This window comes from Salminus brasiliensis, chromosome 9 (assembly GCF_030463535.1).
Source record: "Salminus brasiliensis chromosome 9, fSalBra1.hap2, whole genome shotgun sequence".
In the NCBI taxonomy this organism is placed as follows: domain Eukaryota; kingdom Metazoa; phylum Chordata; class Actinopteri; order Characiformes; family Bryconidae; genus Salminus; species Salminus brasiliensis.
In genome coordinates, this window is record NC_132886.1 from 38246890 (window position 1) to 38259953 (window position 13064).

Genomic DNA, 13064 nt, shown 5'->3' on the forward strand with positions numbered 1-13064 from the left:
ATTCCGTCAACCTGTAAAATAGTGTCAAACAGTGTCAGAAAGCTTCTGCTTGTGTGCGGTTTGCTGGCGTCAGCTAAGTCATCACCTCAAGTCGCGCCACCTGATGGTGCATGGTAACGCAGGGCCTATTTGTATAAACAGGGAAGTGGTGACAGAAAGTCAGTTGTCACACTGTGATGTGGTTTCAGACTTTCAGTTCAGCAGTCAAGAACACTAGAGGGGATGTCCAGAGTCGTCCAGACAAGCATTTCTTTTTCACAACGTCGTCAGTCATAAAACAAAAGAAATGCTCGCTAGCAAACAGAAATCCCCACAGTTCTGATCATCTAGCGCTCACCAAAAAATCCACGCAAGCCAACAGATTTGTTTAAAGGGTTTAATTAGTATCTCAAGCCACAGGCAAGTAGAAACAAAGAAATAAAATACACACAAAACGTATGGGAGACTTTCAGCCAGTGAAAACCCAGAGTTATAATTTAAATCAGTAATAACCAACAAAAACATTGAGATATTTACAACTTTTCTGCATAATTACACGCAAAGTCTTATTTTGTAGGTCATTACCTAGAACCATTTCTTAAGTAGGCGTAGTTTTGCCTAGATTTCATCAAGTCAGCTGTGAGGAACCTAGAATCTAAAGCTACGCTGAAGACCAATCGCTCTTAAGGATGGCTCGATTTTTTATTCTATCAGGGAAAGATCTGAAGGTCTGGTAAAGAAGCAAATAGTTGATCCAGTGGTTCCTTATCTAGTGCAATGTTCTTGAATCTTGAATGGGGGCACCATGGCCTATGCCAAAATTTGGACTGAAACACCAGTGATTCCCAATCCTGGTCACCGAGATATTTACAACTTACAAAAGTCTTATTTTGTAAGTCATTTCCTAGAACCATTTCTTAGTTTGGCGTAGTTTTGCCCAGATTTCGTGAAGCCAACTGAGAGGAATCTAAACTTCACAGTGGTCATTGAAGATCTGGTAGTTGGTCCAGTGGTTCCTTATCTAGTGCAATGTTCTTGAATCTTGAATGGGGGCACCATGGCCTACGCCAAAAAATTTGGACTGACCCATTGAAACAATATTTTAGACCAATGATTCCCAACTCAATTCCCCACCCTGAAGTTCTAGTGGCCTCTTGGTGTAACACAGTACCTTCAACTCCAGAGTTAACACTAAATGTTGTAGGGTACCAGGGTAGGGAACCACTGTGTAAAGACTAGCGACCTTTCAACTTTTGGACCCATGACAGTAGAAAGTAGAACATTGTACTTTGGCCCCCCCAAGACAACAATCGATTTGGCAACCCACGGCCGGCTTCTTCTGTAAATCAAGTCTTTCTTGTAGAAGTGGTACACAGAGAAAACTCTGAGGACTTCCCCCTCCTCAGAAAAAGCACCGACCCTTTCAGGGACCCCACATTTTGGTTAAGGTGACTCAGCTAGAAGGGAAGCTCGATTTCCTTTGCAAGTTTCTTCCCCAGCCGCTTGCGTAGTGTAGTAGTACAGCAAGGCAACAGATACAGTTAGCTGAAGCCAATCCACTCGCAGAACATGCCACTGTCAAGGTTCTGCATGTCTATCTTTATCAATCCAGGCTTTGGTCTTCTCAAGCCAACAGAACTCCTCAGTGTCCTTGTCCAGCTCTTCATGCTGTAGTCCTTCGAGAAGAGTCAACATGCTTGTCAGTTTTGTTTTTTTTTGGTTTTCTTCCATGAGCCATGTCCGTCATACCTTGATCATATCCGAGACCGATTCCAGAAGGGTTCTGTAGATGTCCGAGCGGAGGAACCTGGGGTACGAGTCCCTCTCCATCAGGCCGAACACGATCTTCTGGGCTTCGTCGAAGCACAGCCTGGTGGGGGCCTGCACGTTCTGCCTGATGACCTCCCGGGTTTTGTGGTCAATGTTGATCTGTGGGACGTTGAGAAAAAAAAAACTGATGAGAAACACCTCAATGACTTCCCTACAACGACGGAATTCACTGGTTCAGTAGTTCCCAGCCCTGGTCCTGGAATACCCCTGAGACGTTTACGTTCATGGTTTTGCAGCTCTAACACACACTAAGTTCTTCTTAGGAAGGGCTTGTGAGTGATCTTTATCATATGTTGGGGCAGGGGGTTCTCAAGGACCACCAGCGTCTTTACACCCTTAGAACTAAAGGTACCACAAGGAATTCTTGGCATGTCAAACAGTCAAACGACTTCTATGGTCCTAGTGGTTCCCTCAAAAAACATCAACGGATGGTTCTAAGGTTTCTAAGGTTCTAAGACCAGACGAGAGTCCAGAGTCCAGCACAGTTCGCTGATTTTCCTGCTCTGACTGACCTACTAAACCTGGCAAATAACAGGCGAGTTGAATCAGGTGGGCTTAAGCAGGAAAAACACAAAACTGCACAGGAACCCGGCCCTCCAGGACCCGGAATTGCCCACCCCTGTTCTAAGAAGCCTCTGTTACCTCTTTCGGAGCTTCGGCCTGGATGTAGCGCTCGAATATCTTCTTGGCCCTGGAGCCGAGCCTGGAAGATCGTATTTTCTTGTAGTCCTCGCAGATCAGCCAGAATTCTATGTTCTCGTCACTGAACTCAGATTTGAGGAAGGCCTGGAAGGTCGCCATACCATCTGTAGGAGGCAAACAAGGAGGACATGAATGATGATTCTGGTGTGGCGACCCGCAAACGTACCATAATTGGAACACAGCTATTAGTGGACTTGCTCAATTCCTGCTCTGGATATTACTGGATAGAACCAATGGCCTATGGAACATTTGCATGCCTTCACCAAGGGCGTATTTGCATTTGCACTCCGAAATTGGCAGCTCTAGTTTACATATCTGTCCATCTCTGATGCTCAGTGATGTTCTTGTCCAGGATGCGGCCTCAGGACTTACCATGGCCATCGTACAAGGCTACTATTGTGTGCCAGACACTAGAGAGATGTGTGCTGTACTGTACTTACTTTTCGACTTAAGAAGCGATTCCAGAGATTGCGACCACAGCAGGGTCTCGCCAGATTTAAGCCTGTTTGAGAAGAAGGATACATTCTTGAATCTCGCCATTCATCTACAGCACTGACAACTGGGCATGAGATACCAGAATATGTGAAACTCACTTGTCTGCCATTGGGGCTTTCGCGAACTTGCAGTGAAACCGCCACTTGAGGTCTTTCCTCCTGTTTGCGAGAGCGAAAGTATCAGCATAAGCAAATGGATGTAGAGTTGTAGCTGTATAAAACTGAGGCGGTCTTCACCAACAAACCCAAGAAAAAGTAGAAGACAAGACGAGAACTCACTGTGTTTGGGGTGGTCTCTCCTCCCTGCTCATGTTGTCCAGTTCATTGGTGCCGGGCAGTAAGCTTGGCATGTTTCGCTCGGATGGATATATATTTTTTTTGCACTTAGGCTTGCAGCTACTGTGGCTTCTAACTTACAGGTTCTGAAACCAGGCTTTTGCGTGGCAGCTTATATACAGGCAGCCAGCTGACGCATGTGATCGCAAAGAGGAAGTTTGGTGTGACGCTAGTAGGCTGGATAGGACTTCACTCTGTACGCGCTCTCTCTAACTACAGGTACACGTGGACGCATGTAAAGATGCAAATCTGCCAGTGGAAACTTCACCGGCCGATAAGCAAATGCTGACTTTTACCTCCGAACTTTTTTTTTAAAGAGGTCTTTGTCTGTGTTTGTGAAACCTAGGCCTAATGGCTAATCACAACCTTATTGTGCATGCTTACCAAGGTTATAATAACTTATAATAAATAAACAACACAGTTTGTAGTAGCATGTAATAGCGTGTTAGCATCATGCTCGGGAGAACAACTGCAAATGCTCAACAGTCATGCTAACCTTGTTTGGGAAAGCCATCAGTTCCCTGTTAGCCAATTCTACGCTGTTTTTGTGCTGTCCACCAGCATGACCATGCAAAGTTACCAGCTAAATCAGCACCAGACCAGCATAAACCACTTTATTTATAGAGGATTTACAGGATATACCTGTAATTAATGCTGGTTTAGGTGAAGTCAAACTGCCATGCTTTAAAATCCAGACTAGCAAAACCATCATATTCTTTAGACAATGCTGGTTAACCTGCATAGCCATGAGGAGGGAGCAGATAAACCAGCACCAGACCAGTTTATTTATACTCCCATGCTATAAAATCCAGCCTAGGCTTGTTTTGGACAATGCAAATTAAAGCAGGCCATGGACATGAGGAGTTAGCAACGTGCCGTTGAGTAGGACTAACAAACCATTCACTGCCACTACCAGACCAGCTTAAAAACCAGCTTATTTATACAGGATCTACAGTATATAACCTGGAATCCAGTACCAGACATTACCCTACCCTCCCGGTCAGCAGCTAAGTGGACATAGTTTAGTGTCTTCCTTGCTAACAAACACTAGAAGTCAACAATCACCCTTACAAAAACATAAAAGACTAAGTATGTTGATATACTTTTAAATAAAATATCATATAAGTCAAATATAAGTAAATAGTAAGGGGGGTGGGGGGGGCTGAACCTGGACTTTTATACACCGTGTCATTAACCCACAGAAACACACGTTTGTCTGTTTTGTACGTTTTCTCCATGGTTTGAACCCTCTAGCTGTTCTGCCCACTGTGTAAATAATTCTGGATGAATGGACCAATAGAAAAGCTCTAAATTACTTGGAGTAAACTCTTATTTTACATTGACGTCCATTCAGATTAAATAAAATTTTTGCCTTCTCTTGTAAAGTCACCTTTTTGAAGATACATGTTTTTTGTTGGTCAGCTATATATAGCTATCAGTTATTTACATATATCCCAATTTTTTAGTTTAGCTACTAGCTATTTATTTTTGTTCCACTTTGTTTTTTTTAGTTTAGCTACTAACTATTTACGTCTATCCTACTTTTTTAGTTCAGCTACTATTTAACTTATTCTATTTTTTATTTAACTACTAGCTATTTACATATATCCCAATTTTTTAGTTTAGCTACTAGCTATTAACTTCTATCCCACTTTTTAAATGTAACTACTAGTTAACTACAAATATCCCACTTTTAAATTTAACTACTAGCTATATACTTCTAGCCCACATTTTTAGTTTAGCTACTATTTAACTCTTATTCTATTTTTAAAATGGAACTACTATTTACATCTGGCCTACTTTTTTAGTTTAGCTACTTTTTAACTCTTATTCTATTTTTTTTACATTTAACTACTAGCTATATACTTCTAATCAACTTTTTTAGTTTAGCTACTATTTCCTTCTATTTCCTTTTATCCCACTTAACAGCATGTCTATAAATTCATGTTTGGAACTGTTGCAGTATGAAATAAAACTTTGCGTATACAACTAGATTATATCTAAGTTTCCTCCTCTTACACTTAAAGTAATAAAGTATACTTTCATAAGTGGGCCAATTCTATACACTTGGGAAATATACTTGAACTTTCAGGTTAACTTAAGGGCACCAAAATCATTGAAAATGCACAATGACACATTTTTGAACCCACTGAAACCACATCCAGGTAGACAGAATGTGGTTTAGGGCAACTTGTAAATGAACGAACCCGTATGATGTGTCAGAACTTCACAACAATGATGTATAAAATGTCTAGGTAACAAAAGACAACTGACTTGTAGTGTTTATTAGCAACATTAGCCTCCAGTTTTAAGCTAAAGAAGCAAAACACAGACATAAAACTTGATGATTAGCCAAATCAGGTGCATTTCAAGTGTAGGCCTGAATGGATGTCCAGGGCCTACACTGCTAGTCCAAGCTTTGTTAGCTACACCACATAGCTCACATGCTAAACCTAATCACAGCTCTCATGACTTTCTCTTTTCAGAGGAAAACATCCAAGCTGGTCACCGCAAACCCAAGAAACTGAACTAGCAGCCAATCGCCGGCGCTTCCGGGAACTTTAACTTCTACTTCTGCGGGCGGTGTGATTTTTTAGGGACAGTCAAGCAGGTCGCGGCAGGGGAAGGAGGACTGTTTCTGTCCTGAGGGATGTCACCAGACAGCATTAGAAAGCCCCATTCAGTATCACTTCTCCTCTCCGAGACTAGATGTCGTTTTTGATGTAACCAGAGCAAGCATCTTGTTTCAGAGTATCTAGGTTAAACAGGCAAATGCGAAATGTCACGTGTACTCATGCAAATGCAGCTCTGTGATTAAGTTACCATTGAAAACTACATTTAAAATGACACATAATGTTTATGTCCAACCAAAACCGAAAGTTCATGCAGCCTGAAAATTGGATAAATTAGACATCAGGACCTAAAACGGATCGTTTGGAATCACTCGACATATAATTTGTAGTTAATAATAGATTATACGGCTGTGTTTAATTATTATAAACTAAACTAAAACTCAAATTAGCTGTAATAATCAATATACGATTAGCATTCTGGATGTTAATTTTATTAAAACTTCATTTTTAATATTCCACAGCTTTCTCAGTTAGTTTATAGGCTATAGATGACAATTCTGGGCTAAGTGCAGCCCAGTTAATGCACATCCAGGTCCATTTCAATGGGCAATTTCAAAGGAAAGTATAATTTGGGATAAACCTGCCCTTCTTTTCAGCCACATTTAAGGCCAGTCATTACATCTGAACACTGGTCTGCAGGCAGCCTACCATGTTAAGATCATATCTGTTATGGCCCAAATCCGGCCCAGCTTTGGCATTAGCATCATACTGCACATTTATCTGGAACCTAATGGAATTAATTCCATTACAGTTGTAGTGTATGTACAGATAATTTATTCGTCACCCAAAAGGCCATGATATATTCCAGAGCAGAGCAGATATACAGCGGGTAAAAACAAACCGGTGAGCAGATGGCATTGGAGTCTGAGGGTATTGCATAAAAGCCCCCCCAGAAACTCATTTTTTCCAAGAAAACCCCCTTGAGCACCTTCCAGGAAAGGATGGCACACCTGTGGTACAGATAGCACATGATAGCTATCTATCCACCTCAGCTTGGCAACAGAACCGCTGCTGATCGCTAGTTTTACCCAAGTCAAAAAATGCATGTTAGCTCGCTAAGGTATTGGTTTACGTCCCCGTTAATGTGTCTCAGGAGTTCTGTTATAGCGGAGTGAAGCTGAAAGGGTGGCACGAGCATAAACCTCTGAGGGAAGTCTAGCTTTAGAGGGAATATGAAGGTAGCCTAAGGCTAGCTGTTAGCATAGCTATACAATGCTAGGAAAAAATGGGAGAAGACAGGCTAACAGGCTAACAGGTATAAATAATAAATAACAGTTGACGTCAACTATAGCATTAGCAGGGTGTTAGCAAATCTCATATGGGCTTCTACCAGAAATTAGCATGATCTAGCGCTAGTTTCCCACATTAAACAATGCTAATGAAGTAAACAAAATTGGCATTTTATTTCCTGTCTGTTTACATTTTACTAGGAGTTCATAGACTGTGTTCTATTTGAAGTTGGATGTCAAATTTTCTGGGTTTCAAGTAGGAAATTTGAACGGGAACGCCAAAATCCAAGATGGCCGCACCTTACGTCGACAGTAGTAAAAGCAGTAGTATTATACTGTTTGTTAGCACTGCTAACAAACAGTATAACAGACGTATTTCCATGATGTTTGAAATCATCAAATGGTATCGCTAACAGTGCTAACAAGGAAGACAATAAAAAGTGGGACATATTTCGATTAGATTCCCCTTAAAACACCAGTAAAGGATCGTCAAACCAGTTGAGGCAAACTGAATCTGTCTGAAGTCTTTAGCGGGCTGTTGTTTTTTTCGGAAATGTCTAGAAATAGCGTAGAATTATCGGAATGTTTAACTGGAATGAGGTCAAGTCAGGTGTGACGTCATTCCCAATTCCGACATCCAACTTCTGAGGTAAATAATCCAGGCAAAACGTAATGAGTGTAGAACTTGGTGGATAGTAGTTTCAGCCAAAAAGAAATGGTCTTTGATTTGAAATTGGAAATAATTCAATGTGAAATCGCCTGAGGAAGTTCAATGTAGGTCACGTTTGACCACAAGTGGTTTATTCTGAACTCCTTGTGCCCCAACGTTCTTCACGCTTGAGGGCTAAGCACATTTGTTTGTCCGTGATTCCTCCATTAACATGTACCTTTTATTTACATCAGATGGACTTGATGTCAGACACTGCTGTTCAGAATCAGTGTTAGAACTTCATAAGCCACCATGTGAGATGCTACACCACTCATCAGCTGATGAGGAAGTTCAGATGATGTCATGGCAACACAATCACCAGACTTCAACCGTATTTCAAACGAGCTTTTAGGAAATGTGTGGGGAGATAAAATCCACCAGGAGGGAATCAGTTGATTTTTAGAACCTGAGTTGAGAACACGAGGTTCTGCAGTTATATTAGAAGGCCCTGAGTTCGAGTGTGTTTTTGAGGGGGAATTCTGACCATCTTGATTTTGACTCGGTTGTCAAGTACCAGATCAATTTCTCTGCGGAACCAACTGTGCAATGTATAAAGCCGTCATTAAGAACAGTTCATTCTCGATTCCTGAAACGATCAGAGAAACCATGATATCACCATGATCTTGTACAGTGTGTTCAGTTTAGGGTTGGTGGTTTCAGACAGTGGTGTGCGTATAAGCAAAGCAGCCTAGGACTGGTTTTGTCTGGTTATTAACTGTTACGCTTTGCATCTGTTGCCTTAAGTACTGGCAGTGCAGCGATTGGGACAGCGAAACTGGGACTGGGAGGTGTAATCTGCACTAAAAACAACTTGGCTGAGACTTCGAAACAGCTTGTAAACAAACAAATAATATTTGCATTAGCTGCTGAGGTCAAAATCAGACTGAATTGCATGTTCCTGAATATTTTCAGTCCTAATACATAATAAAATGTCTACTCTGTTTTTTAAAATGTGAATCTACTTTTTTACTTTGTTGTAAACCTGTCATTTTGTCACATCTAGCATAGCACTAGCATGCTAGAATGCTGTTAACATTTAATATATTGTCTATTTACATTTTACTGAGTGGAAATTCTCATTTCAAAGATCAACTTTGAAATTTTGACTAGTAATAATATCAGATTTATAGATCTATAAAGCCATTCTGACTAGTCATGTTACCAGAACAACGTATAGTTAGTGTAATTTATGACTAGTCATATGTTACCATTGATTTATATTGAACTTTACGCTCTCTTGTCTATAATTATCATCATAAATTATCATTGTTATTAGCAAAAGTAGTTACAGATATCTAATTACTACTTTTACTAGTAAAATGGTAATTGCAGATATCTAAAAAGTAATTCTGAGTTGGAATTATTACAAATCAAAGCCCAAATTATGAATATCTAAAATGTTATTATAGAGATCTAACAATTACAACTAGTAAAAACTACATTAGGAATATCTTGAATTAGCATTTTTACTGAGAATTCATTAATGGATATGTGGACCTGGACTTTTTACTAGTCAGTATTACATTGTAGATAGCAGAAATTAAAATTTTTATTAGTATAAAAGTATGTATGTTTAGTGTGTGTATATATATATATATATATATATATATAGAGAGAGAGAGAGAGAGAGAGAGATAAATAGATATTTATAAGTAAGTTCTTAATAATAAAAATGTAATTACATAGATATAGATAGTAAAAAGTAAATTCAATGTAAATCAGTGGTAACATTAAACATATTTTACATGATGTAGATAGGATATGAGACCCTGGCAGTATGAATAGTCAGCATAGCTCCTCCTATAACCTCTACTTGGCTGTTTGTGTGAGGACAGGACTCTCTGACCTCTACTTTGTACTCTTTTGTAAACCAGTGGCAGCATCTGTCCTGCTTTGAGACTGGTCAGATCACTGGCTTTTGAGCTTTCGCCATTTGTTGTAGAGGAAGAGTGCATCAAAAAAGAGAAGAACACAGCCTAAATTGGCTTCTGGCCATGCAACACACACACACACACACACACACACATATATATATATATACACATCAAATGGACCATAACATTAAAACCACCTGCGTCATATTACGTAGACTCCCCTTGTGCCACCGAAACAGCTCTGAACCGTCGAAGCAGGGACCACCGCCGTACGAACCTAGCACCACCATGCCTCCTATAGTTTTCTAGAGTTCTATATGTAATGTTGATGTCTTCAAGGGGAAGTCCATAAGTTTTTCAGAGGTTGCAGTGCCACCGGGCAGTTATTTCCAGTTACATGAGCCCAGGCTTCTATCTCTATGAATGAGGAGAGACCAAAATACTGGAAACCAAAGTAAAATATCTAGCCGGGTAAAATATCTTGTTATCTTGTTAGCCGTTACATTAGATGGTTAAATATTAGGTCATTTTTTAGGTCGACATAAGCATTGTTCAGTAGGGTGGTGTTTAGCGCAGTTGGCTAACGTTAGCCTGACAGGGTAAAAAAAAAGAAAGTAAAATACACCTACAACACACCTAGCATTTGTTTAAGTGTCCCTTAGCAGGCCGTTCTTTGACCAGACGCTTTTGGTAGCCATCAAGGTCAAATCTGCCAGAAGCTTCTGCTACCTGCTAGCTAACTGACAATAAATGAAAAAGTTGGGTACAAAATAATCAGTACTAGTTAGTGCTAGTTGGTAAGTACATTTATCAATAACTATGGATGTTTTAACATACGTACTAGTGAAAACAGTTCAGTTCGTTTTTCAAATTTTTTAGACGCTATTTGGTCGGGTGGTGTTTAGCGTAGTTGGCTAACATTAGCATTACTTTTCTAACCCTGCTAGCTAACTAACAAAAGTAGGTACAAAAAAAAACTTCATGCGGGTCGCACCTTGACCAGACACTTTTGTTAGCCTCTCTTCCTGGCAGAACTGGTAAGGGTCAATTAAACATCTTGGTTTCCTGACAATGACCTAGCGTTTAACCACAGGCCACCATTCTTAACACTGCTGAGGTCAGGACTTTGGTCAAGGTCAACTGAAGATTCATCAACTGATAAAGTTTCATGAATAGTTTGTAGCGATCAGCTCAAAAAGGCTCAAAAAACATGGCTTTCGGCCTGCCCTGGCAGTGCTACTGCAAACTGATTGGCTCTTTTTTTATTTCAAGGCTGGACTTTCATTTTAAACTGAGCGTTACGAGACCTCCCATTTGTAGTTCATCCAGTGGCCGCTCCCCTCGTTTATAACTGGTCTCTGGTTTCAATATGAACTAAAATGGCTATGTTTGTGTAGTAGTCCTGGTGGTCCCTGGTTCCAGTCCAGAGTTGGTCAGTTACTCTATGAAACTCTTTCACACCAAACCTGACTGATGGAAGGCTCTTCAACCTTTCTTTCGGCTTCAGAGCAAATGGTCCGGTCGGGGTTAAGTTAGTTGTTGTGTAAGTAGTCTGTAAGAATGTGAAAAAAATGAGTCAACAATGAGGATGTGAGTGTGTCAGACAGGAAACCCCTCAGCCCACCCGTGTGGTTTCAGTAGGATGTTTAGGTTGTATGACAGCCTGGGTTCAAAACAGTAGCGCATCATGGACAGATTCGATGTTGGCCATACAGTATTGTGCTCTGCTTATCGGGGCGGAATCATGGTTAATGCTTGCATCTGTTGTTTGGTCATTGTTGACGTCTCTCGGAAAGCATGGAAAGCAAGGGGGACACCCTAATAACTAATAAGTTATAACTGCACTTCAGGAGCCGGGTAAAATATCTTGTTATCTTGTTAGCCGTTACATTAGATGGTTAAATATTAGGTCATTTTTTAGGTCGACATTAGCATTGTTCAGTAGGGTGGTGTTTAGGCTAACGTTAGCCTGACAGGGTAAAAAAAAAGAAAGTAAAATACACCTACAACACACCTAGCATTTGTTTAAGTGTCCCTTAGCAGGCCGTTCTTTGACCAGACGCTTTTGGTAGCCATCAAGGTCAAATCTGCCAGAAGCTTCTGCTACCTGCTAGCTAACTGACAATAAATGGAAAAGTTGGGTACAAAATAATTTGGTAATTTTTATAGGGGTTTTTGAGGGGATTTCAGAGGCCAAAAATGCACATATAGCAACCCAGCAGTTGTTTATGTGTCCCTTAGCAGGCCGCACCTTGACCAGACGCTTTTGGTAGCCATCAACATTAGCTTCTGTCAGCCCACATATTCTTAAGAGGGTTTAAGTCTAGGGTTTAAGGATTTTGAGAAAGTCTTTGTAGTCTTTGTGTAGATGTGAACTATTTGGTATGGTAGTGTTTAGCGAAGTTGGCTAATGTTAGCCAGAGTTACCTGCTAGCTAACTAACAATAAATTGAAAAGGTGGGCAAAAATGCACATACAGCACACCTAGCAGTTGTTTATGTGTCCCTTAGCAGGTCAGACTGACTGACCAGACACTTTTGGTAGCCATCAACATTAGCTTCTGTCAGCCCACATCTTCTCAATAGGGTTAAGGACAGGATTTTGGGAAAGCCTTCGTAGTCTTTGTGTAGACCCGAGCCGCTGTGTGGCTAGTAACTGTGTATATAACATAACAACAACCTAGCCAAAGGGTCATTCTCAGTGCTAGTTAGTGCTAGTTGGTAAGTACATTTATCAATAACTATGGATGTTTTAACATACGTACTAGTGAAAACAGTTCAGTTCGTTTTTCAAATTTTTTAGACGCTATTTGGTCGGGTGGTGTTTAGCGTAGTTGGCCAACATTAGCACAAGTTACTTTTCTAACCCTGCTAGCTAACTAACAAAAGTAGGTACAAAAAAAAACTTCATGCGGGTCGCACCTTGACCAGACACTTTTGTTAGCCTCTCTTCCTGGCAGAACTGGTAAGGGTCAATTAAACATCTTGGTTTCCTGACAATGACCTAGCGTTTAACCACAGGCCACCATTCTTAACACTGCTGAGGTCAGGACTTTGGTAAGGCCTTTCCATAAGCTTAATCTTAGCTGACACTGTGTGTCCAGATGTTTGTGGACACCCCATCTAACGATCGCATTCAGCTACTCTAGGTGTCTAGACCCTGTAGAGACGTATTGCCAATAGAATAGGACTCTCTGGAGCAGATGAACATGAACCTGTTGGCAGGCGTGGGAACAGTGGGGACCAGTAGTTCACAGTAAGTTCATCGTCAATGTCTGT

The 13064-nt window shown here is 40.7% G+C and overlaps 1 protein-coding gene across 1 annotated transcript; it reads right to left on the reverse strand.

Annotated features, from left to right (window-relative positions):
• Positions 1 to 362: 362 nt before the first annotated feature.
• Positions 363 to 3413, reverse strand: rgs13a (regulator of G protein signaling 13a). The gene is made up of 5 exons (XM_072686983.1): positions 3285 to 3413; positions 3105 to 3164; positions 2952 to 3013; positions 2452 to 2615; positions 363 to 1908 (listed from the first exon to the last, which is right to left on the reverse strand). Exons 1-5 carry the CDS (start codon positions 3353 to 3355, stop codon positions 1723 to 1725), a joined length of 543 nt encoding a protein of 180 aa, XP_072543084.1. The 5' UTR covers positions 3356 to 3413; the 3' UTR covers positions 363 to 1722.
• Between the last annotated feature and the right edge of the window lie 9651 nt (positions 3414 to 13064).

What these genes read in the sequence shown, in the direction of transcription:
- rgs13a (XM_072686983.1), bottom strand. Translation starts at nt 3,355, where the DNA reads ATGCCAAGCTTACTGCCCGGCACCAATGAACTGGACAACATGAGCAGG. An exon ending in AAAGCCCCAATGGCAGACAA is followed by an intron (nt 3,014 to 3,104) that starts GTGAGTTTCACA and finishes CTTCTCAAACAG; the next exon opens with GCTTAAATCTGGCGAGACCC. An exon ending in AGGCCGAAGCTCCGAAAGAG is followed by an intron (nt 1,909 to 2,451) that starts GTAACAGAGGCT and finishes AACGTCCCACAG; the next exon opens with ATCAACATTGACCACAAAAC.